The 26,296-nt window shown below is 40.8% G+C and overlaps 2 protein-coding genes across 48 annotated transcripts in view; both read left to right on the top strand.

Annotated features, from left to right (window-relative positions):
* TTN (titin) overlaps positions 1-26,296 on the top strand; it is a 290,940-nt gene that overhangs the window by 53,226 nt on the left and 211,418 nt on the right. For 44 of the 47 annotated variants that reach the window (XM_082200344.1, XM_082200352.1, XM_082200383.1 and 41 more), the window contains 4 exons: positions 1,016-1,204; positions 2,613-2,984; positions 6,347-6,403; positions 22,255-26,115. In XM_082200344.1, the coding sequence (XP_082056470.1) occupies positions 1,016-1,204; positions 2,613-2,984; positions 6,347-6,403; positions 22,255-26,115 (4,479 nt within the window). The remainder of the gene's footprint in view (positions 1-1,015; positions 1,205-2,612; positions 2,985-6,346; positions 6,404-22,254; positions 26,116-26,296) is intronic. The other 3 variants (XM_082200380.1, XM_082200356.1, XM_082200381.1) reach the window with 3 other exon arrangements.
* On the top strand, positions 3,658-6,077 carry LOC309539665 (V-set and immunoglobulin domain-containing protein 10-like; the record flags this gene model as incomplete). The annotated part of the gene is made up of 2 exons (XM_082236031.1): positions 3,658-4,232; positions 5,410-6,077. Exons 1-2 carry the CDS (start codon positions 3,803-3,805, stop codon positions 6,075-6,077), a joined length of 1,098 nt encoding a protein of 365 aa, XP_082092157.1. The 5' UTR covers positions 3,658-3,802.

Consider the following 26,296-nt stretch of genomic DNA (forward strand, 5'->3'; position numbering starts at 1 on the left):
TAGGACTTTTAAAAACATGTCATCATAAAAAGCATGTAGGAGTTTACACTGAAAATATTGGCAAATTTTGAGCTGTGCAAAAGCATGTCAGAATGATTGATGTATATATACATATATATACTCATATGGGTATATATATCATTTTGATGTGCATGTTGAAAGCTACAGCATTTCTATATGTATATATTTGTGGAACCAGAGCATGGGGAATTGTTCTTGGGAACGCCCGCTCTCTTTGTATTGTTCATGAATGTTTCTGCATATTACTCAGTACAGCATGAAATTATCCTTAGAATAGTTCTTTGTCATGGCCCAGATCAAACCTGCTCATGTGCTCCTCTACTGCCCCCCAAATATCCAAAGCTGCCAGTTTCCAGAATAGAATTGTTCATTTTTCATGCTCACTGAAATTCTGGATGAAATGGAAGGAGAAGAAAATTTTGAGGTTCGCTAGGTGTACACGGAGGATAGAACTACACGTGATGCTCAACACGGGACTGCCACCAACAGTGACCTGTGTCTTCCCCTGCCTTCCCCTGAAATACTTTAATCAGACTTCCTATGCCATTTCCCTGGCTCTACATCATTGGCTGTTGCTTGCAGGGGTAAGGGAACACCAGGTGGGGAGAAGTGGAGTTCCCCAAATCAGTGAGAATATTGCTCAAAATTGGCATCAATCCTGGTAACCACTTCTCCACCAGCGGTTGGAGGCGGCAGGGTGGGTGGCACAGGGGGCAGCGGGAAACGACATGGATTGGTCTAACAGTGCATTCTTAGGCTTCACTTTTCAGAAATCAGTCCTGTTGAATTCAATAGGACTTGTTTCCAGAAAACTGTGTATTGCAGCCTAAACATTACAGTGAAGGGGGAAGAACGCAGTGCAGTGTTGCCATATCAAGTATCTCTTTAGTTCTGATCTCCCAACTTGTTCATCAGTTTGCTCCCCAAGAGTGAAACTAGAAACCTTACATGTATATGTCTCTCTTTTTTATTTTGTTTATTTTCACTTGAGCAGACCTCAAAGTAGCTTGGTATAGCAAAGACAAAGAGATCAAGCCATCCCGCTTCTTTAGGATGACTCAGTTTGAAGACACTTTCCAGCTTGAGATTGCAGAAGCATACCCAGAGGATGAAGGAATTTACACCTTTGTCGCAGGCAATTCTGTTGGCCAGGTGTCAAGTACGGCTGCACTGAAGCTGGAAGGTACAGTGTACTGTCTAAATAGACACTGTGTAAATTTGCATGTGTTTTAACATTAATATATATTTATATATATCTTTAAAACTACATGTAATTGTCTGTCATGTCAGTGTCTTTTAACTCAAGTAACCAACCCCATTGTCTGATGTCAATAGTGCCCATCTGGTCTCCGCAGTATAAATTCTTCAGAATGTCATTTCACGTTGTTCCAGTGCTCCATGGTTTTCATCTTTCCATTCTGTTTCCAATGAGTATCCAGCACGCACCAAAAATAAACGAATAAATAACCCCCCTCTGACATAAACAGTTCCCAGAATTTATTTGTCATGCCAAATCACATTTCTGTTGAAAGGCAGTGAAGGCATGTATCTAAAGAACTGTGCGATATAACTCAATACAGACAATGGGGGTTTAGGTTTAGGTTTGTCAAAAAGGAGCACTCCCAGTCCCATGTTGTGTGGCAAACCAATTACGAGACTGAGGTCAGAAGGATGCCTATTGGCTGCCAATGCGAAAAAGCAGCGCCCCAGAGTCTCTTCCTCCTCCTCCTTTGTATCTTGCAATACAAAAATGTGTGATGTGCTGATTGTTATTTTCCCCCATTTACAAGTGGGAAGCTCATCACAAAATGAGGCCAAATCACATGGTTTCTACATTAATACATGCAAAAAGGGAACAAAGATGTAGAGCTGGGATGGCTGCAGCCACCATGCATGCCGCCATAATATCTAGTTCTAGTTTTGCGAGGCATGGGGGTGCTTAAAGAGCAAATTGTGATGTGGCGTGTGGATGATGAGCGAATCTGTTTATTTTCTGTCCATGTCACTTTCACACATGACTCCGTCCCATTTCCACATTAATTAAACGACATTAAATAATTAGGCATCGCTAATGTTGGCAAAATTGCATTTATGTATAAAAAAGAAAAGCACCTCACACTGAAATTAGAAATGAATGCCCCATTGAAAAGAAATGTCTAACCTCATTACCATTCCAATACCTGCCGAAACACAAGGGGGAAGCCCAGAACCTGCAATACAATATTGATTTTGTTGCTGTTTTTCAGGGTAATTTATCTAGAATGATTTGAAATGCCTGTAGCAGGCATTAAAATCATTGGGATTTCATTGACTTGCATCATGCCAATTCAAACGTGAATATTTGTCAGAGGAAACAAATATTCAGATATGTGACACGGAGAACATTTATACATTTAAACTCAGCTGGTTTTCTAATGTTTAGCTTTCCACTCTGCTTGTACCCAGAGCCTAAACATTGTCACTTAGGGAAAGGAAGAATGTCATGCTGTAAGAATGTGTTTTTAAATGAAGGGAGAGGGCGTGCAGAGCAGCTAGAGAAAATTGACTGGTGTACAGGGTAAGAAATTAAAAGTTGACATGCTTCTTTTCAGGCTTTAAGGTTGAAGAAGTTACCTCACATTCCCAAAGGCATGTTTCTTCATCTTTCTCCATTAAGAAGGACCCCGTTGCCCAAAGGCCCAACTTTATCCAGCCCATCTCAAGCTGCAGCGTTTGCAGCGGGGAAACAGTCAGATTCCAAGCCAGGGCTTCCGCCATGCCGAAACCAGAAATCCTCTGGTTTCATAATCAACAGCTAATGTTGCCAACCAAAGGCGTAGTTTTCCATTTTGATGAGTCGACAGGCACAGCCACATTGATAATAGTAGATGCTTTCTCAGAAAATGCCGGGCAGTACTCTTGCAAAGCAAGAAATAGTGCTGGAGATGCAACTTGCATGGCTACACTTACAGTGACTGCTGAAGGTAAAGCCCCGCTTTTGTTCCTAGGGAATTCTGTTTGTTGCATAAACCACACTTTTTTCTACACTGTGACTAATGACCTTCTCTTCTTCCTCGTTTCACACTTTTTAATTTTATTTTTAGAACTAGCAGTGCCGTCACTAATGTCAATAGTCCTAGCGGTAACCAAATAAACCACTCTCGTTTCCTGTACTTTCAAAGTGTCGTGTCATTTAGAACTTGCATCCTGGTCTATTGCTCAGATAATACACCTGGTTTTTGGTAGACTAAACACACGCACACACTTCAAGGCAGTGAGTTGTTGGCAGTTGGTAGCATTCTCTGACGTTTGCTCTACTCGGTTTTTAAAGGGAAAGAAGGGATATTGTCAGGGTATAAAAAAAAATACCTTCAAATTGCCATGGACAACTGCAGTGGAAAGAAGAGTCAAATAATTACCACATATTACCAGCATGAGTATATTTCATTTTTCCCCATCCATCATTGTGGCTGTTCTTTTCTGTAAAATATTTGCTGCCTCCTGAGGGCACCTTTAATGAATGCAGCTGGCATGCAAGGCTTTCAAACGAAGACATTTCATTCTTATCATCTATGGCATAGCGTTTTGCTTTTAACGTAGCCCACTGCAGTGCATTAGATATTAATCATATGTTTTGTTACTTGATTACACAGTGCAAGCCTTAGATAGGCTAAGTTCTGGGAAAGATGTAAAAGAGTCTATCCAGGCAAAATCAGAAGTGCATATTGCTTCCCCCTTTGCAAAGAAGGAAACTCAAGTGTATGTAAAAGAAATTAAGTCCAAGCAGGAGGCATCACGGGAAATGGTTGTGCAGGCCTTTGAACACCTTTCTGGAACTTCTACTGTGAAAGCTGAGATTGGGAAGGAAGGAGAAAGCTTCAGTGCCACTGCCATTACTCAGAAGTCAGAAAGCACCACGGTATCTGCAACCTCCATTCAAGTGCTGAGAGAGGCACCTCCAAAGATTCTTCTGAAACTTCATGATCTCACTGTGAGATGCGGTGACACCGCTCAGTTTATGTGCGCTTTGGAAAGCGAAAACTTCTCGGACGTTTTGTGGTCCCATGAGGGAGAAACGTTACAGGAATCTGAACGAATAAGGCTGTCACGAAATGGAAGCGTTCTCTTCCTCACTATAAGCAATGTCCAACTTTTAGATCAAGGATTGTACAGCTGTACTGTTCATAACGACTGTGGAGAAGTAACAACAACTGCTATACTAACCGTAGAAGGTGGTTATCTGATTTTTAACATTATGTGACGTTCTCTCTCATTTCATCCTCATCATCACTGCCTATAGCTCCTGTGCTAGTATTTAATTTAGAATTACAGTTTTGAGTTCCATTTCCCCCCAACCCTCTACATTTCGGGCTCTATTCATAAAGTAACCACATGCACAGGTACTCTGTGCAATTTGCTTGTAAAGTAGGAACCATACCTTCCCTTGCCAAGTTACATCTCCAAAAGCAAGGACTAGTCAATTTGCAGTGAAATACTGAAGCAATTTGGAAGTTTCCTATAGGATCAAAGAGAAGTACAAGAAATTGTTTACAATTATTTCTCCTGTTAATTTTTGTGAATTTTTTTTTTTAAAAAAAACAAAAAACAGCTACCGTAGTCTAACTTAATGTAGGCTATTCTAGTTTACAAAGGGTTTTATGCAGATATTGACTGCCATTAACAGAGCCATTCTCTGAATGCCCTTTTCCCCCCATACCAGCTTTCTTTTAAAATTGGAATTTTGCATCTTTTTTCCATTCTTTTATTGACCACAACAATTTGTTACGGTTAAGGCAAAGAAACTTTCACGTGTCATGTGCCTTGCTTTTCCAACCAACACGAGATGATGAAGGTGCCACAAGTGTTTTTACCTATAGTCCTCTCTTGTGTTTAAGCAATGAAGACTAAGAATTGACTTTTGGTTTTCTTCTCATGGCATGGAAATAGCTGCACGATTAGCACACAGAAGAGTAGGAACAACAACCTGAACCCCAAACAGTGCCATATATCCTGCTTTTACAAACTGGTGGATTTCCTGACTTTTCTACACATCATTGAAAAGCATTGCAGCTGCAGCTGCCTTCTAGGCTATGCAGAAGAAGCCTTGACTAAAACTGAAGATGTCCTTGTAAAAATTACTGTGGGCCAATCCTATTTCCTCTGATGTCAGTGACGCAAATCCTGTGGCTCTAATTGCACCTTCTATTTAACCTGGCATGAATAGAGCCCTTAAATGTGGAACAGGATAGTATAAAAGACTGGAAATTCAATTGTTTTTTGCACTAACACGCTGAACATTCTTTTTACCATACTAATGGCTTTTATATACATATATATTGCTGAGTATAGATTTTTTTTTTTTTTTTGCTGCAAAACATCTAATCTTATCCTAACTTTATTCTTGCCTAGCTAAAGAAGCACAAGCCAGAACAGTAACAAAAATTACCCTTGAATCAGATACTAAAAGCATTAAAACAAGCAAAGAGTCTCAGATTAAAACAGCCTATGAATATAAACAAGAGTCTTCCACGGAAACGACGAGCGTGGCAATATCTACAGCCCAAAAAGCACAAGAAGCTGAGAAACTGAGGATCAGAGACTACTACCCTGATGTTGTGCCATGCGAAGACATCGCCGAAACTGGTGCCACAGTACCAGTCTTCCTTGAAACTCTGCCCCCAGAAAGCTTTGTCAAAGAAGGGGATCATGTCTCGCTGTTCTGTGTAATCAAGGGGTTCCCTACACCTTGTGTCATCTGGCTGTATAACCAGCTAATAGTTGAGGATTCCGCATTGTGCTCTTTAAGGCACGATGGCCCACTGTGCAGTTTAAACTTACTGAAAGTTAAGGAGAATCAGAGGGGTATATACAAGTGCAGAATAGTTAATTCTGCGGGACAAGCCGAGTGCAGCACACATCTGAGAGTGACAGGTTGGCAACTGCATGTTCCTTCCATATACTCTTCTTGCGTACCGTCGTTGAAACCTGTTCAATCCACAGTCCGTGATATAATGAAGCGGTTGTGGATTGTTGAATATTTTCCTCATGGTGTTAAAGGCATGTTAAAGGCATGTTGAATTAGAAAAAGAAAGAGAGGGAGAGGGTGGGGAGAGGGAAAGGCTCCTTTAAAATGCTGTGGGGGGAAATCCCCAATACTTTAGCATCCTCCCACTATTTGTTTTCAACTTATCAGGCACTTCCTGGCATGTATGTGTATGTATGTATGTATGTATGTATGTATGTTTGTGTGGTTTTTTCCTCCCCTTATCAATGCATCATTTTTATGTTCTTCTCTTGCAACATTCATCTCGCTTTCCATTAAATCAAACTTTTATTTTTATTACAGCTCTGGAAAGAGTTCTGCAGGAGAAGATAGAACAACAGATTGAAATGGAAGTGAAAGGTACAGTCGCACACAAACGTTTATATGGAAAGGAAGGTTTAGCATAAAAAAAACCAACCAGTAACCCTTTTGAAAAGCTGATACGTATGACCAAGAAAGCAAAACATATTCTGAAGCATATCTGAATATGCCGCATGTTTTGTTTTAATATGCTCAGGATAACCTGCATTATTACAAAAAGGATACAAGTTTTAAAGTCCATTTAAAACTTTTCATTTTCACAGATTTGCCCGTCTTTACTTTCACGTCGTGCTATGCAGCTGGTTGCAAAAGCTTTTCTTTCGTATACCTTCTTGTAATGCATGGGACAATTTTAGACTGAATTGCTTCGGATGGTTTCAGAACACATTAGTCCTCTAACATGAATGAGTTGGTCAAAAACCACATGGGCTGGCATCTGTTTAAGATGCAACACTTTGCAAGATGGGAAAGGGGCCTGATTCCATTGTTGCCCTCCCATTTCATGAACATGATATTAATTCTCCTTTATGGAAATTCTTACACTGGCTTGCAGATAGCAGAGTTGGGCCATGTTGCTTGCTTTCTTTCCTTTTTTCTTTTTTTGCATAACATTGTGAAGTTAGCAGCTGTATTAGTTCGAATAAACGCCTTCTCATTTTGTTTTAGCAAATTACTTACAGTTGACTTTTTTTTTCCATATCTTTGAAAAATATCTTTTCTATTGTTTGACCATTATAACCCACAATCAAAGGGATCAGAAAGGGCGTTTATTCTACTGTCTGCAAGTCAGGTAAGATTCCCCTCCCCTTCTTTGCAAAGAAGAAATGCAAAAAAAAAAAAAATACAAAAAAAATAAAAAGCTTTTCAGGCAGTAAAACATGCACCCACAGGAACATGTCATTTTGAGATTCATTTTGCTTGTTGATGAAGAAATTTCCGCAGTTGGAAGAAAGAACCGACAGCGAACGATTTTCGTGTCAGAATCTTTAAAACAGAGCAAGGCGTTGCGTTTATTCGAACAAATATGGTGAGTGAATTTTTTTTTTAATGGATTTGTGATGAATCTGTTGCATGCTCATTATTTAATTCCATTTATAGCTATTTCATTTCTTTTCATTTTTTTCCCAACTGTGTGATGGAAAGGACGGAGTACGCTGTAATGTAATGGTATTCTTTTGCAGAACTGTTCTTCGGTGAAGAGCCAGAATATGCAGAAAACCCAGCTGGCAGACAGGCTGCTTCTGCTGATTCCGTAGATCTTCCGCAACATGGATCTCTCCCGGATCTGAAGGGCACAAGTGGAATGTCATTTATGCATTCCTGGCCTGAGAAACAGAAACCTTCTTTCACACAAAAGTTAAAGTATCGGTCTGTTATGGCTGGAGAGCCAGTTGTTTTCCAGTGCAAATTGAGTGCCCTTCCTTTGCCCCAAATAACATGGTACCATAACAACAGGCAAATCCCCCAAAGTCTGCGAAGGCGAATAAAGAGTGAGAGCTGCATGGATATGCACAGCTCCAGTCTAGAGGTAAAAGAAGTTCAGGAAAGGGACTCAGGGAGTTACAAGGTTTTTGCTATTAACAGTGAGGGTTCAGCTGAGTCCACTGCTTCATTGTTGGTAGCACATGGTGACAAACAAAATGCCAAATACCTAGAGTTTTTGAGACAGTCAGAGAGTACTTGTGAACGTATAGAGCATCTGGTGCAGAAAAGGAGAGGCGATAGGCTCAAAGTTGATCTGCGGTGTATTGGTTCTCCGTTTGATAAGAAGCAGGAAACCGAGAAAGCGCTGAGAGCTTTTTCTCCTACCAAAGCGATGGTGAGGACCATAAGCTTTGAAAGCCTCTCGTCCTTAAGAAAAGGATTTGTATACGATAAGGATTGGGTAAGAAACAGGCGTGCAGGTAGGGGGTGTAGTGAGGGAGAGGCTTTGCTTGACGAGGAAACAAAAGTAAAGTTGCAGCGACTTCGCGAGGCAAAAAAAGCCATGCTGGAAAAGAAAAAAGTGCTTCTATCACAGGGATCGACAGAGGAACACCTTCCCTCTGCGAAAATTGTAGGAATTGGAAATAAAAGAGGCCCGTTGGCTCGTTCAACCTGTGCAGCATCTCATGTAGAGACAAAGGGACTTGCTTTCCAAACTATAGAGCAGATTAATGAAAAGGCCATGTTACCGAGAGTGTCAGGCACTAAAGAAGTTACCGTAGGAAGTTCTAGCAGGGAGCTTGAGAAAACATCAGAAAAATTTCAGGTTAGAATGGAACGGATCCTGGGCATTCCTGGACCTCCTCAGATTCTCCAGGATTTTCCTGATAAAAGCAATAGGGGAGGAATGTTCCAGAGACAGGAGGTAGTAGCCTCTAAAGGGAACGTGAAGCCACAAGTTCCAGAAAAAGATCCAAAGGCAATTGGGAACACAAGATGGATGAACTATACTTATACCCATGGAAAATCAGAAGAAGCAAGAATGGATACTCAAGACTTCAAGGCGACAAAAACCATTAAGAAAAACCCCTCTCCCCTGGTATATGTACTTTTGACTGATGATGTCAGTGAGAGAGAGAAAGATGATGTCAGTGTGAGAGAGAAAGGTGATGTCAATGAGAGAGGGAAACCTGATATGATGATGTCTGATACAATCACATTGAGCATTAATGAACCTGCGCCTGTTTTTGAGATCAGGGAAATGAGCAAAACTGTAGAAATGGCAATGCCAGTAAACAAATGCTCCCTTGAAGCTGAAGAGTCTGCGTTGGCTGAGGTCACAGAAACAGAAACGGAGATAGCAGAACCACCTGACAAATTGGTGAGGCCTCTTCCGAAACATCTGGAGCCATGCCCCCCTTTCTTTGTTCATGAAATTGAATCGCAAGAAGTAAGCGAAGGAGAGAGCTGTATTTTTGATTGTGATTTCCAAGGCCATCCACAGGTCACAGTCACTTGGTATAACAATGACAAGCCGCTGTCACGTAACCCAGAATGTAACATCAGAACCACAGAAGATAGTTCTACCCTGACATTCTCCACCATTGTCCGTGATCAGGAAGGCTCCATTACTTGTGTGATATTTAACCAGCACGGGACTGCTACAACTTCAGGAACGCTAAAAGTGAAAGTAAAGGAAAAGCCTGAATTTGAACCATTCAGTATATGTAAAGTTGAGCTTTCACCAGACTATGCGGAAGAGGAAGAGGAACTCAGCTTGGCATTTGAGCATTCAAAAAAAGATGAACCTGATTTAAGTATGGATGGCAGAGCCACTCTCCTGCCTCCACAGATTAACCTGCCCAGACCTTGCATTTCTGATCCAGATCTGCTTTCACTTCCTGTGGAAATAAAAATAACCGCTCCAACCCCAACTCCAGAGCAAGATGAAGAATTTAAAGAATTAACTCAGTTTGTTGAGTTTGTGCCAGAAGAACCCCCTGAAGAACAAACTTCTGCAGGACTAAAGCATAAGTTTAAATTTTCATTTGATGTGGCTCATGAACCCCCCAAAATCTTAAAAGAAATTCAACAACACGTTAGATGTAGAGAAGGGGATTCGGTGGTACTTGAATGCTTAATATCTGCAGAACCACTGCCAATTGTAACATGGCTGCAGAATGATGGGATTTTAATCCCCACTGAAAAGTTTTACTTTGAGGAGGAAGATGGCGTTTATAGGTTGCACGTTTGCAAGGTTTCCATATCTGATGCTGGCACGTACAAATGTGTTGCCGAAAACAAAGCTGGCATAGTCGAAACTGTTTGTTATCTTTCAGTTGATCCCACCGTGGAAATATTTTCGGATGAAACTGAGCTCAAAGCTGTCGAAAGCCAAGTCAGAGGAACTCAGGACCAGATTGCAAAAGAACATTTGGGGAGTTATTTTGAATCCTCAGTAGGACTTACGGAAAGTAGTTTTAGCGATAAGGCGTATTCTATAAGCCAGCAGTTCCACAGTGTTAGTAAACTGGATTTCAGAGGGGAAGAAACAGGTAGACCAGCCCAGGAAATGGAATCCCAGCTGCCAAATTATCTAAATGATGTAATGAAGTCTCTACTTGCTGATGAAAGTGAACACCCACATTTCCAGATCTGGGAGCAAAAAGAAGTACATAAAGAGATGGAGTCAAATGCAAAAGAAGAACAAAAGGTAGCCAGTATTTCAGAAATTTTAGCAGACACTCCACTTGTTGAGGAGTTTAGAGATGCAGCTGCTGAGCAAGCCAAAGTAGAAAGCACATATAAACACGCAGCTATGGAAATATCATCAAGCTGTCAATTTGAAATGGTTGTAGAGAGTCATACAGAAAGAGAGAAGTCAGTTACAGGAGAAGACATTTCTGTAAGTCATGATGTAAAAGATGAAGGGGAAACTGTAAGAGACATATTTGAGAAGATGCAGAAGATTTCTAAAGATCAGGAATTCACACTAGCATATCTGGAACCAGAATCGGAGAGTCTTCAGTATGGACCAACTCAAGGTATATCACACGAGGAAATACCTTCAAGTGAGATAATCACAGACATACCATTTAAGGAATTCAAGGAACAAATCTGCACTTTTGAGCAGGAGTTAAGTGCAAAAGAATCTATGGATCATAGGTTTTCCACACTGCCGCAAGAAGACAGCGATATCCATGAGAAGGATCAATGTTTTACTGATATATTAAGCAAGAATTCTCAGGATCAGTCAGCCATAGAAGAGAGAAGTATGTTACATCTGCAAAATATAAACAATGAACTCCAAAGTGCACCTAAGGAAGAACAACTTGACGATGAGGTTGTAAACAAAGAAAATCTGCAGGAGGCAGTAGCCAATGAACACCAAGAACTGTTCAGAGTAGAAAAAGAGCAAGCATTCAGAAGTTCTATCTCTGACAAAGAGAAAGACACTTTGATCCATGAGGAAAAGTTCACTAGCTTTGGTGAGGGGAAAGAGAAGGAAATCCATTTTGGTGAAGAATTGGTAGGAAAAGCAGATGTAAGTGTGCCTGAATTTGTATTTGATTTAAAACAAATGCTTACTATTGAAGACAACGTAGATAAGAATGCTCAAGAACAAACTGAAACTCAGGAACTCATAGGCCCAAGTCCATTTGCTGGCAAACTTGATATCTCACTTGATGGAACACCGGTTCATGCAGATACAGAAACTGCTGATGAACAGCAAAAGAGACTTAAATCAGAGGAAATGTATGTCAAAGAAAAATGTTTGGTTTCTGAAATAATACAAGCTAATACAAACAAAATCACAGAATCATCACAAATCGGCATATCAGCTCTAGAACAAAGATTGGATTCTAGTCAAGGTATTTCTAAAGAGGGTGAACTTGTAAAGGAAGCAAATTATGCCCAAGAAGATGCATTATGCCTAGAGAAGGAAGAATTTGGTTTACATCCAGCTTCCTTAGGCACAGAAACTGTTGTTGAGGAACGAGAGGAAATCGTTATCAAAGAACTTTCAGATTTTGAAAGAACAGACCTAGGCAAGATAATAGAAAGTGCAGAAGTAGACACATCAGCTGAGAGTTATAGCCAGGATATCAACAAAGAGAAGGAACTGGGAGAAGGAATATTTGATTTAAAACAACTTTCTCTGCATGTAGAAAATGATAGTCAAAACCAGGATGATGTCCTTGTGAAAGCTCTGCATTCCGGTTCTGAAGAAATGAAACTAGATGTCAACAAAACCCCAGAAATTGTACAATCTCCCACTTTGTTTCTAGAGCAAAAAAGAGCTTCTCAACAAGAGCTTTCCCAAGACACTGAACCAGTAAAGACAGAATATAGTTTCAAGGAAGCTATCTTATCCTTTGAAGAAGAATTTTCCTCCAAACAATCTAACATAGAAATTGTTGTTCAAGAGGAAGTTCACATTGAGGAAAAACAGACACATGAAAAGGATCAAGATTCTGTTTTTACTGTTCCGGACATAGAAATTATTGGGAGGAAATACGTTAAAACTGAATATTCAGTTGCTGAAAGCCTGGAAACTGACGTTGCTGAACATGCACACAAAAAATCGGATTTAGAGGTTTCCAAAGTAAATGAAACTATAAAGGAAGAAAGTGGTGCACTGCAACAATCATTACCCCCTAAAAATGGCATTTTTGACTTAAAGCAAGCTTACTCAGATATAGAAAAAAATAGCCACCTCCCAGAGACAGAAGAAACATACTTAAAAAACCTTTATTCCGCTTCTGAAGGAGTTCAGGCTGATATACAGAGTACCATGGAAAATGCACGTCAAATAATGCATTCTTGCCAAAAAGATTCCTTCTCTTTGAAAACCATGATGGAAGAAGAAAATGTTCAGGAACGTGCATCCCCAGAAAACAAAGACATTGATTTAAAATTAGCTTTTCTGAATCTAGAAAATGTTGATCAACAGCAAGAAGAGAAGTTGCCACAGGGGCAAATACCTCTCAAATTCCTGTATTCTGCTTCAGAGGAAATGGAAGCCTTTCAAAGGCAGCAGCTGAAATCCACTGAAAGCAATGTCCTCTACAAGAGCAGCGACCACAAAGAATGCACCCTGTCCCCAGGGAAAGAACTACAAACGCAAGAGCAAATGTTTGATCTGAAAGCACACGCTGCATCTTTATCACAAGGCTTTTCATTGAAGGAAGCTGAAACATTACCAGAGAAAGAAGTGGGTTCCTTTAATTTGAGGTCGACTTTTGAGACAATGGGTACAGAGACAGAGAGTTTCATAAAACAGCTACAGAAGGCAAGCATACCAGAGGAAGGAGTTTCTCTAAGTGAGGAACTTCGTCAGAGCTATAAGGCGCGGCTGGAGGGAGATAATTCCCTAGAACAAAAATTACAAGCGGAAGCAGAGCTGACAGTGACACAAATACTGAAGAAGGCCTTAGAAACGATTAGCCTTTCTACTGAACAGGAGCCTGCTACAAAACGGCATTGCGATCAGGAGGGGAACATTTCTGAGGAGGCAGTGCTTAGGATGCCAGATGAAGCCTTTCTGTGGGGCCAGCCAGAACCCATTCCTCTCAGTCAGTATTTTCAAAACCAAGTGAAAGAAACTGGTGTCCTCGAAGGGGATAGTTTCATATCTGATTTGAAAAAAGCTGCACATGGAAAGAAGCCTGAAAGTGTTCATGAAACAGGGGGAGAAAAGGCACGTGTTACTGAGCAAACCATTATCAAAGCGAGGAGCTTTTCCACTGAGGGGGCTACTGATATCGAGAAGCCTTTTGATAGCCAAATAATGCCTGACAAACAACCATCATCACACAGCTCAGCCGAGGAACCCTCGTTGGCCCAGTTCCTTCTTTCTTTAAAAGATGAATCACTTATAAGCCAGGGAGGTGTGACAGGAGAATGTGAAACTACTGAATTCATGAATCCTCCTCTAGGAAATCTAACTGAAGGGGCTACCAAAGAAACTACTCTTCACGCTCAAGAACTTCCTCCTCCTCCTCATGAAGGAGCAGATTTCTCTCTTACAAAATATTTGCTTTCTGCCAGAGAACAGGAGATCCCGGTTGTCAGAGAGAGCTCATCCAGGACTCTGACCCGGGAGGGATCTATCACATCCTTGGAGGTTGAAGATGTTACATTTAGCACCGTTTATGATTATTACAAACAACAGCAAGAACTGACCCGCCCTTTCTCTCCCGAGTCAGAAATGTCTATTGATATTGACAGCATGAGCGGAGATGAAATGGTAGAGGCTGAGGGATTCTACACACCACCGTCATCAGTGGATAATTTTGAATCTCCCATGTCTTTTGAGTCTTATCACACACCAATTGGCAGCCCGGAACGATATTCTACGCCTTCAGAGGAGCGATACTCTACACCATCAGAGGAGCGATATTCTACACCGTCAGAGGAGCGATATTCTACACCATCAGAGGAGCGATATTCTACACCATCAGCAGAGTCAAACAGAACTTCAGTGAGGTCTCCTGCAAGTCTAGTAAGGGGAAGTACCCCACCAGAACGTTATCAAACACCCCGTGGCTCTCGTTTGCAACACAGGAGCTCTTCTCTTGAAGAGCTACGTGCTGAAATGTTCGGTACACCTTGTGAAGCATTGGAACCAAAGGGAAACGAAATTCCCCCTGCATTTATTAAGCCATTGACTAAAAGAAAAATCTATGAGAACACCACATTGCGTTTTATTGCCGAGGTCATAGGGATTCCCATACCTGATGTGAAATGGTATAGAAATAAGTCATTGCTTGAGCAAGATGAAAGGGTCAAAATACAAAAAGAAGGTGATGTTTGTATCTTAGAAATCCGCAACATTCAAAAAACAGACGGAGGGGAATATATGTGCCATGCAATAAATATCATAGGCGAATCCAAGAATATCGCACAAGTACAAGTGTTACCCCATGATGGAAGAGCTTTGGCTCTTCCTCCTCCAGTAACTCATCAACACGTCATAGAGTTTGATATAGAACAAGGGTCAGCGTCACGGACACCTTCGCCTCAGGAAATTCTCCTGGAAGTGGAGCTGGATGAAACTGAGATTAAGGAATGTGAGAAGCAAGTGAAAATAGCCACTATTCCTGAACTCACTTCTGATAATCAAAGTATGATTGTGTCTCTTGATGTGCTCCCTTTATCTCTGGTGGAACACACAACGGCTTCTTTTGGGAAAGAGAACGAAGATGTTACAATTGACTTTGAAGTCACCGAGATGCCTCCACGCTTTACCACCCCTGTCTTTGATGTAGAGGTTCCAGAAAAATCTGAGGCATTGTTTCATTGTACAGTCTCAGGCTGTCCTACCCCAGTAGTACAGTGGTTTAAGGGAAATCAGTGCATTTCTTCAGACGCTTTGAAGTACGCTGTTAGAAGTGAGAATGGAAGTCATAGTCTTAAAATTCAGAACGTACAGCATTCTGATAGTGGCATGTATTTGTGTAAGGCTGTTAATGCTGTTGGAGAAGCTATATGCAGGTGCTTGTTAGCTGTAACTGAGGGCCAAGGGGCTCTTGCAGTGACCAATGATGGAAGTCAGACAGATTTAAGTTTGGATAGCAGTAGTGGTAGGCCTCAAAAGATTGATTTGCTTGTTGATAATACTATCCAAAATGGCAACCAGACGGAAATAGAGCTGGAGTTTGAGTTTGAAGGTGACACTGATGATTCTCAGAAAGCTGTTAAATTGGTAGCTGTTACAGAACAGGAGCAGGGAGAGGAAGAGGAAGGAGAAGCATGTGTAAATATTAACTTTGATGTATTTGCTGAACCATCCAAAGAAGAGCAGATTGAATTTAAAGGTGAGAGCACAGACAGCTGCAGCTTTGAATTTCAAGTTACAGAAGCACCTCCAAAGTTTATGAAACATATTTCCGATTGTGCTTCTTTCAAGGGTACCTCTGCAAGTTTCCAGTGTTTAGTAGTGGGTTCTCCAAAACCGGCAATAAGCTGGTTTAAAAATGGGGCATTGATTCATGAAGAGAGATACTGTGTGGAGGAAAGTCAGGAAGGTTGTCACAGTCTGACTATAAGAAGCTTAGTCCAAACTGATGAAGGCGAGTATAAGTGTGTAGCAACAAACAAAGCAGGGACTGCCTACAGCTGTGCTTCGTTAACAATCTGCTGAACTTTCAAAATGTATTTATTCTTAAAGAGGCAGCACATTTGCACCGCGTTTAGAGATCCATCCTGGTAGACTATGTAGCAGTAATTTTGATGCTTCTTGTTATTTGAAGCAACCTTATGAGTGGGATTCACTGGTTCCTCCCCAAGACTCTCCCTACCGGGAACTACTGTGGAGATGAAGTGATGCTTAGCTCTTATTATACGCTAAGCTTCACTCAAAGCAAGTTCCATTGATCCCGACACCGTATGCATCCTTGTAATGATATCATTGTAATTGTCACCCACATGTGTACACCATCTTTGTCTGATACATGTAAATATGATTGTTTTATTTAAAAGGTGCATTCACATTTTTGTTAAGAGGGTCTTGAAATATTTGATACCCCCTTTTTTCTTATAACTGACTTTTTTGGAATTGTACTTTATATGCACACTGAATTTTAAATGCAGTACCAGAAGAGAAATGAGGATTTCCCTCTCGCAATGTTGTATCAGAAAATAACATTCTCTCTTGAACAGATCCTGAAATCTTATGTTCTTTCTCTCCCACTGAAGTAACTGAGACTTATATTGATCTCATTCCAATTCAAATGATGAGTATTAACATGACACCAGTTGAAATAGCCTGATTCAAAGAGAATCAGAGACCAAATTGGCCCATTTGGGTTTTCTGTCACAGTGGAGATTGCAGAAAAAACTTTCAGATTTATTTTTCTTTTACCAAGTTAAAACTAACTGTTAGCTAGAGAAAAAGCAATGTAAAACAGGCAAATATGCTAATGTGAAGCTAGCATAAATAAAATATATTGAAATTAAACTTCTTAAAAATGGTTACACTTTAGGTGGTCAATTAATCTCTAGCAATGGATGAAATGAAACAGAACCCTGAAATCCATCTCAAGCCAAGACCTTGATATCCAACATTATTTTTTAAAATACAATTCTTTATCAAGGGACATTCATATTATTCTGTTGCAGCAAAATAGTGAACCTTCAAAGCCTAGCAAATTTATTATGGCACACTCACACAAAAATTATACCATAATAAATTTGATAGTCTTTCAAGTATCATAAAACTCTTTGCTATTTTTAAACCTCTGTCATCATAGACTAGAAGAAGTATGAATTTAAAACCATGTTTTTCAGTATATGAACGGACATGAATATTGTCCACTGTACAAATTTCATTCAGTAAAATGTTTTGTGCTGTGGTTGCATGCAAGCTTAGCTGGGACCAAATCCCATTGGAGACAATGGGATTTTACTCCTGAGTAAACATGCCTAGGTTTGGGACTCTAAGGCTGCAGTTCCAGACCCTATATGCCTGAGAGTAAACCTAAATCAACGCAATGGGGCTTAACTCCATGTTGATATGTATCATGGGAGCCAACTCCTAGGGGCTGAGCTCCTTTCGCCCTCCCATATTTTATTTGAGGGGGTTGGTGGCTCTCCAAAGCTGATGGGCATTGCCATTCAAATGGTGTGTGTGTGTGCCATGTCTTGTGATCAATTATGTGGGGTGAGGCTTACATACCCCCCTCAATATTTTATTCATGATGGCACCCCTGATCCGTATAGGACTTCACTCCCTGTGTATATGAAAAAAAGAAAAAGAAAATACATAGGTAATCTAGTCACTATTGTGATCAGCACCAAAAGCACATTCTCTAACTCAGACATATTGATAAACGAAAATAGCCTTTTAACACTAGAAAAGAATACACCACTCTGAGACAGCTACCTTTAAATATGAAACTGTACTTTTGAGAGTTCCTGCTTTATATTATTTTCAACACTGATATTTAAAAGAAGCATGATAATTTATACTTAAATAAATTGGTGCATTTATATACTCAGTTGTGCACATGCATGCTCTTATTTCTATATTTATGTGCTCAGTCTTTCATCAAAAATCTGTGGCTTTAGGCACCACATAATCCCAAAGCTGATGCTATATTACTAGGAATTGCTGAAGTTCCCAAACATGTTAGAATTACTCTTCAAAATATAGAGCAGGTCATGTAAAAAACCACACCCTGTAAATATGCCTGCCCCCATACCATCAACTTTTATCAGCGGTTCTCATCACAGAATCTTACGTAGGGCAAAGACAGAAGCTTTGCTTCGAAACGCAGAGCTACTTGCCCGAGACATGCATAACATGTTTTGTCAAATAGCTTGGGTGATCTGTGGAAAGCAGCCTGTATGGCTCCTTTATCACAGGATCCTCAGAACGGAAATCTCGCCGCCACTGATTTCAAAATTACAAGTTTGATTCTATTTCCAGCCAAGCCATTTTCAGTCTCAGTTGACTAGAAATTTCAAACAGTTTAGACACCTGGTAACATACTAGGCATTTATATGTAAAACCTAAGGAAAGAAGTAAAAGGGGGGGGAGGGTGTTTCCTTTTGGAAACACTAAACTGACACAATGGATATCACAAGGTATTTCAGCACTCTCAACGTGCTGACAGTAGGCATTAAAATAATTTGCATGGCAGTTAAAATGTTTCAATAGTGTAAGAGTATAAGAGAAATGAAATTTCTGATCCAACATTGAGCTGGGTAGAAATTGCTCATAGCATTGTGTCCATTGTCATTCCCAATATAGCTGACTAGCAGTTTTGGAGCAAATGAAGTGCAGCTATCCCAGCATATTAGGGAAAATGCATTGAATGTATTATATGGTCTGATGCTATCAGAAAGCCCACGGTGTTTCACTCTGAATAAGTTCAGCCACCATATCTGACCTCTCACACTCACTTCCAGCTTGTAGTATCTTTGCATCCACTTTATCTGCGGCCTGATCCTGTAAATCCAAACCATTGGTTACAGTCAAAATCATGGCCAAGTAGCTGTGATGAAAGCAAAGACTGGCAGCTACACCTGTAGCATTGCATGCAACTAAGCCCTACTCAGAGTTGACCCATTTAAATTAATGGATGTAATTTAGTCATACCCATTAATTTCAGTTGACTCTAAGTAGGACTAATATTGGCTACAATTCCCATCTTCCAAAGCTAGCATTTAAGCTATACACTTTTCCAGTGTCAACTCAGATGTCTTTTTTCATAGTTACAGGGTATTCTTAAAAGAAAAAGGAACGAAAGAGCTTTATTTGTTCATATTTGATGTTACATTTTAAATGTCAATGTATATATTGTTTTAATAAAAGTTTAAAATACAGTACTCGACTTTGGTTTTGTATTCTTCATTGAGCATACATTGAAGAATTAATTATCGACCTTTAAACAATGGTGGTATGTATGTGAAGGTCATAACCTTTATGCCCATCCTTCTAGACATATGAAACTAGAAACACATCATTTTTTTCTAGAGTTGAACAGAGGGTGGGATGTTGGGAAAGTTCTCTTTGTAACTGTCAAACAAAGAACAGTTAACTTACTCTGGCATTTAAATTTAAAAACATGTACCAGTCATTTGCACACATGCTCAATTAATCATTAGTAGAGAACTGCAGTGTTCCAACAGAGTACTTTAAATGTTTGTAGGGGAAATGTAATGTCTGTAGGGGAAATATAATGTTTGTAGGGGAAATGTAATGTTTGTAGGGGAAATGTAATGTTTGTAGGGGAAATGTAATGTTTAGAGCCCCAAAGGTATAGAGGCCTCCCTAGAACCTTGAAGGTACACAAGACTCCCATGGTTCTCTGTGACAGAGACAAAGAAAATTCTGTGCTGCCAGGGATTCTTCCCCCCATAGATTTTAGGTAGAGCTATATCGTTTGTTTGTTTGTTTGTTTGTTTGTTTGATTGATTTAAATTTGTATACCGCCCTATGCCTGCAGGTCTCAGGGCAGTTACAACATAATATCACAATAATATAAAAACACAAAATACATAATAAAAAAAGAAACAGAAAATATCTTTATTGTACCACTTGACCTGGAAGTAATAGCTGTATAGTCCTCCTCATATCATAGTTTAACCATTTGTGGATCTTAATTGCCATTTTAGAAAAAGGGAGGAATTTGTAGTATTTAGTGCGGCAAAACTGAGTGGTTTTGTAAATGTCCCGAAAACATGTCCGCCTTCATACCATCAACTTTATCTGTGGTTATCATTGCAGAATCTTACATAGGGCAAAGACGAAAGCTTTGCTTCGAAACACTGAGCTGCTTTGTTTTGTAGTTTTGTAGAATTTGTAGTATTAAGTGTGGCAAAAGTGAGGGCATGGATTAGGAAGTCAATATCTAACTGATCCATGCCCCCATTGGAGGACTTACAGAAGCTCATGCACATAAGAAAGGATGGCAACCAATTGGTGGGGAAAGCCAAATTGTTTCCTGACTGCTTGTCTGCCTGGCACAGTGTATGTGGACCATTTGTGGACCACAGAGCAGCCCTAGGTCTTCTGATCAAGAGCTGAGAACCACGTGGCCTCTGAGTATTAAGAAGATGAATGTTTTCCTTCCAGAGGAAGGCTATACTGCCTAGGATACCTTATATGATCAAATACCTCTGGGTAGAGAAAGAAACACTGGCACTATCAATACTGAACCATATGGTTGATGGTCCGACTTGGCATAAAATAGTTGTCTGTGTCTTTGACTTGGAACTAATTTTTGCTGGCTGAGCTCTAGAACTTTCTGCCTTAGGGCTAATATTGTATTTTAATATTCTGTTGGAAGCCGCCCAGAATGGCTGGGGAAACCCAGCCAGATGGGCGGGGTATAAATAAATTATTATTATTTCCAACACCATAATTCTATGTTTCTACTGAATGGCATGAAGTGGAGTGCATTAGTTGTGCTTGACTGTTTAATTCAGTTGAAATGAATGGGATTTATGGTTCATTGATTTCAATGGGACTTAAGCATCTCCCCCCCTGGATTGGTGCTGTATAATCAGTAGCACCATTTCAGTGAATACCTTTTATTTCACTTACCATCCTACACCTCAGACCACATTCCTTTTTCAGATATAAAACAGCCCCATAAAGCAAATCCAATAAGAATAATTGCTGAATCTACCTCCAGGTGTTAAGTGCACTTTAAGTCACACACAAAATACGTAGAAGATTATATACCAGTGTAAAAAATTATTACGAGTTTAAATATTTATTATTGTGTGATATGTTACTGAATCCCTATCCCAATTAATATTCTCTTTATGACTTTATGACTTGGAGTGAGATTTCCTTTTCCATTAATAGAAGGGTTCCTTTCTTCTGCAGAAGTTTCTCTGTTCCAATAGAGGATCCTGCTGACCGAAAATGTGAGAGATAATTTTTGTGGATTCCTCCTTCCCCTTGCATTCTCATGCCACAGGAGGGTTCCCCAAATTTGCCAGAGCAAATTTTCAGGGGGATGCAGGGTGAAGCAGCAAAATTTTCCTTTTCTTCCTTCTGTCAGCAGGAACACCCCATAATGAGCATTCAGCTCATGGATCTGCAGTACCATATTTTTTTTAAAGGGAGTATTTAAATCATCAAACATTTATTGCAGACTCTTGTATCTCCTAGATCAACTTTCCTCAGCCTGGTATCCTCCATACATCTGAGGCTCTCAGCTCCCATCATCCCTGACCGACAGCCATACTGGTTGGAGCAGATGGAAATTGTAGTCCAAAAAATCTGCAGAATAGCAGGAGAGGGAAGACTGCCCTTGATGGGGAACTTGTGGCCCTCCAGACTTTGCTAGAATTCAATTCCCATCAGTCCCAGCCACAATGGCTAATGTTCTAGAATGATGGGAGCTGTGATTTTGCTTTTTTAGTACTAATGGAAAAGTGAACATCTGAGTCTGTCTATACATATTAAACACCAACCCATATATCTGAGATGTATTATGCCTTCAGTTTATATGCAGATATTCCCCAATATTCATGTACTAATTAAATGAGAAATTGTCAATACGGTGGTACCTTGGTACTTGAATGGCTTAGTTCCCCAAAAAATGAACTCCAGAACGCCGCAAACCCGAAAAGTGTTCTAGGTTGTGAACGTTTTTCGAACGCCTAATGTCCAACGTGACAGACAAGTGGCTTCCGATTGGCTCTTCTGATTGCAAGAGCCAATCAGAAGCCGTGCCTTGGAAATCGAACGTTTCGGAAGTTGAACATCCTTCTGGAACAGATTACGTTCAGCTTCCGAGGTACCACTGTGTAAACTACATCCTAAAATAATGTCCACCCTTTGATTCAAGGTATATTTTAAAATATATGAATGTTTTAATCATCTTGCAGCATTACAAAGTGTTGTCCTAACATGATAATTGATTGATAGTATCTGGTAGATACAAGATGAATTTTTCAAGAAAGCATTTTAGTAAAATGTAAATAATTTTTTCCCCATACAGAGATTTCTAGCTCTATTATTGTGTCTTCTGAGGAAGAAAGAACTGAGAGTTACACCAGCGGCCTACAATTATCTGATAGAGATAAAACACTTGAACTCATGCCTGAAGATCCAGTCTATTCTAGCAGTTTAGAGGTGAAAAGGGAGAAGAGCAATGTCCCAACCTTCCTCAAGCATGTGTCAAATGTTGAAATAAGTTTAGGAGATTTAGCTAGACTTTCTGTTGTAGTTACTGGGGATCCAAAACCACAGATACAATGGTATTTCAATAGTGTTAAGCTGACATCATCTGCAGACTATAAGTTTGTGTTTGATGATGAAAACTATAGCCTCATTATTCTCTCCACAAAATTTGACCATGAAGGGGAATATACTTGCATTGCTAGTAATATCCATGGAGAGACAGCCTGCTCTGCTTATCTGAAGGTCAATCCTAAGGGAGATGAAAGGGAACTGGAGGCAGAATTCACTGCAGAGAAGACAGGAAGTCCTCGACCTCCATATTTTGTTAGGAAGCTAGACCCTGTTCAGTGTGCACAAGGTGCTCCTGCTGTGTTTGAGTACAAAGTGGCTGGGTACCCACCTCCAGAGATTCAGTGGTTTAGGGGAAGCAACCAGATTTTCTCCTGTGCACAATACACTATCATTCATAATCGAGATGGTTCTGGGTCGCTAATGGTGAATAATTGCCAGGGGCCCGATGGTGGCTTATACATCTGTAAGGGAATCAACCTCATAGGTGAAGCCTCTAGCAGTGCAGAACTTCATGTTCTCTTAGACGTGCCTGGGGAGGCTCCATATAAGGAACAGAAGAGTAAACAGAAAACACGCACCAAGTCATATAAAGAAACTGTAAGTGACGAGGCTACCATCTCACGGATATATGCCGTTAAACTGCCTGGTGATGATAGGCATGATGGGCAGCATGTGATGTATACAATTGGAACTGAAGATAGGCATTCACTACATAGTGAAGAGGTAGATGTTTTGCAGGTGGCTTCCTACTCAACAGCTACTGTACAGCAGGAAGCCCTTCTGACCCAACAAGTAGCCTTGCTTGAGTCTCACAAAGTTGGAGAAATTGCAGATCCATCTTCTCAGGCCAGTGAAAAGGTGGCTTCTTCAGCTTTTACCACAGGTGAGGTAAAGGAGCATCCCGGTTTCCTAGAGCAACACTCTGAACCAATTCAAAGCCCACCAATAGTCGAATTGCCGGGTTCCTGGTGCCACCAAGTTTCTGACATCTGTTTACCTGTTGTGGAGGAAATAAACCAAGAAGACAAAGAAAAGGGGCTGCAAACCAAGCTTCCAGAAATGGTCAGGCCAACGTCAGCTATCGAGCAAACATCTCAGTTTGCCTCCATTCTGTCTGAGGAGAAATATGTGGTAAGCCCCGGTGAGTCTGCTGTATTCTCAGTCCCAGGAGCTGAGGAAGTTATTGAAACCAGTGAGCCTAAACATACAGTGTGTGTTCCTAGAGTTGAGGGCATCCAAGAATTGTCCAAGGAAAGTTCTTTGGCAGACCACACACACAAGTGGGAGAATGTCGCACCAGCTAAAGAACGAGGCAGCTTTTTTCAGTCTGTTGTAGCAGCAGAACAATGCAAGATAAGTGAAGCTCATGCTGAGGCAATTGGTTATGCTGATTCACCTGTAGAAGTTCGTCCAACCCAAGAATCATCCAATGTATTACATGTGGCTACGATTGCCTCTGAACAGATGTTCCCCAAAGAGTCCGCCTTTGATGCAACCATTGCAGATCAGCAGAAGGGCTCGCTGGAACAGGACAGGCTTGTCCAAACAGCTCTGGTTGCTGAAGAAAAGCAGCAGCTCTTTGATGAACACACTGAGGACCTTCCCAGGTTAGACTGCACGGTGGTAGCGGAAATCCAAAGAGAGGGTGAAAAGCCACTGCATTTGCCTGTTGTACATGGACAAGGCTCACTTCCTAGAGAAGAGCATTTTAGTTCTGAGGTCCCCCTGGAAGATGAGGCACTGTCTAGGAAAAGCCCGTGTTTGCTACACTGCTTAGTAACAGAAGAACAAGTCTCCACGTCTTGTGAAGATGCTAAGCAGTTTCCTCCTCTGGCAGAGGCAGTTAACATTCAGGTCACCCAGGAGCCCATTTCTGTGTTGCATCTCCAAACGAGCCAAACTGAGCAAGTGTTGCCTAAGGAAGGCATCTTGGCTGTACAAGAACCCGAACCCCAAAATGCTTTGCAGAAAGCTGAAATAATGCTCAAACGTGCTGTGGCGTCTGAGGAAAAAAACCAGATAGCTGCCGAGGCCCTAGAGGCCTTTCAGAGTGGCATTGCTGGAGAATACCCTGTGGCTATAGCAGAGCCTCAGCTTCGTAAGTGTCTGACCACTGTGGCTGAGGAGATGCTTCTGCCCAAAGAGGAAATCCTCCCCGAAGCAGGAAAAGAGCAGAAAGCTACCCTGAGGAAGGAAGACTTTCAAACAGTGATGCAGGTATCTGATGTGACTGAAGAGAGGGTCTTGGATGTAGGACATGCTGAGCCATTTGAGGCTGTTCAGGCCATGAGTTGTGAGGTGATGTCTGAGCCCAGGTTGCCTTCAGAATCCACCTGCGTTGAGGAGCAAGGTGTTCCGATAGAGAGCATCGATCTCTTGGAAGCCACAGAGCAAGAATTTGCAGCCCGCATCCAAGAAGGTCAGTCAGTCAGGCTCCCATTGTCATTGGAGGAAAAACAGCCATTAAAGGAAGAACACTTGGACAAGATCGCAAGGCCAGATGCTGAGAACGTAAAGGCCGAGAAGCAACTGGGGCTGCTTATGGATGTGCCTGAAACATGGGAAAACAAAGTGCTTCGGAAAGAAGAAGAACTTGCAGCTGAGACTCCAGTATGTTGTAGCTTAGATACGAAGGCTCAGATCAGAAGGGCCCTGAAAGTAGCTCTGACAAATGAACAGCACTTATTTCCATTGGATGCTTTCGATGATATTGAGAGCGTTCAATTAAAAACTGTAACAGTGATCAAAGAACCTAAACATGCAACATGCACTTGCCTTATAATCTTGGAAAGTTCCAATACTGCAGAAATAACTCTCTCTCTAGATGGAATATATTCTCAGACAGCTGATTTCAAAAGCGAATTGCAAGCTGCTGTTCATTCCATTATTTTTGACGAGAAACATGTTCTGACAGCAGAGGAACCCAGTGCCATAGCAGAACCTAAACACCACCAGTTGCTTGCTTCTTCACCTTCCAAACTAATGCAGTCTGCTACTGTAACTGATACACCTGTTCAGGAACAATCTGTCAGTAATATTATTGGCTCACCTGAGCTACATCATGCTTACCTGAGTACTGAATCAGAAATACAGGAGGAGCAACTTGTGTCTATTCAAGAAGTCCAAACTATTGCTCTCAGTGAGCACATTAAAGATGTAGGTACAACCACACTCACCCTTGATATTCCTGTAGCAGCAGCCCCAGTTGAGAGGTTAATAGATGCTCTAAAAGTGAAAGAGAGAAAGGAAGAACTTTTTGAGGAAAATGAAGAGGAGGCACATGTAGTTAAGGGTAGCAAACGAGAAGACAGTCTGGTGAGCAGGGATTGTCCCATCATGCGCCAAAGTTTTATAGACACTGTTGTTGAAGAAGGTGACAGCGTAAGTCTTACTTCCATTATAGAAAATGTTAAAGTGGTGAATTGGTATTTTGGGGATAAGCTGGTATCTTCAGGAAATGAGTTCAAGTGCTTGCAAGACCATGACACATATACACTAGTAATCAACCAAGCATTCAAGGAAGTGCATCAAGGAGAATACATCTGTGAGGCTCTGAATGAAGGTGGAAAAACAACAGCAGCCGCGAAACTCACAGTTGTAAAAAGAGGTTGGAATATGGGGATAAAATATTGCTTTCCTATTTTCACTCATTTGCTAACTGAATAGAACACACATATACATATTTGTATCTCTAGTAGCATTTTGGATACAGATATAAAATGTATATAAACTTCAGCTGTGCATCACCAAACTAATCACAGATCCTCCACTTTTTGTTTCCTCTTTAG

Source organism: Podarcis vaucheri, assembly GCF_965113315.1.
Source record: "Podarcis vaucheri genome assembly, chromosome: 1".
Taxonomy (NCBI): Eukaryota; Metazoa; Chordata; class Lepidosauria; order Squamata; family Lacertidae; genus Podarcis; species Podarcis vaucheri.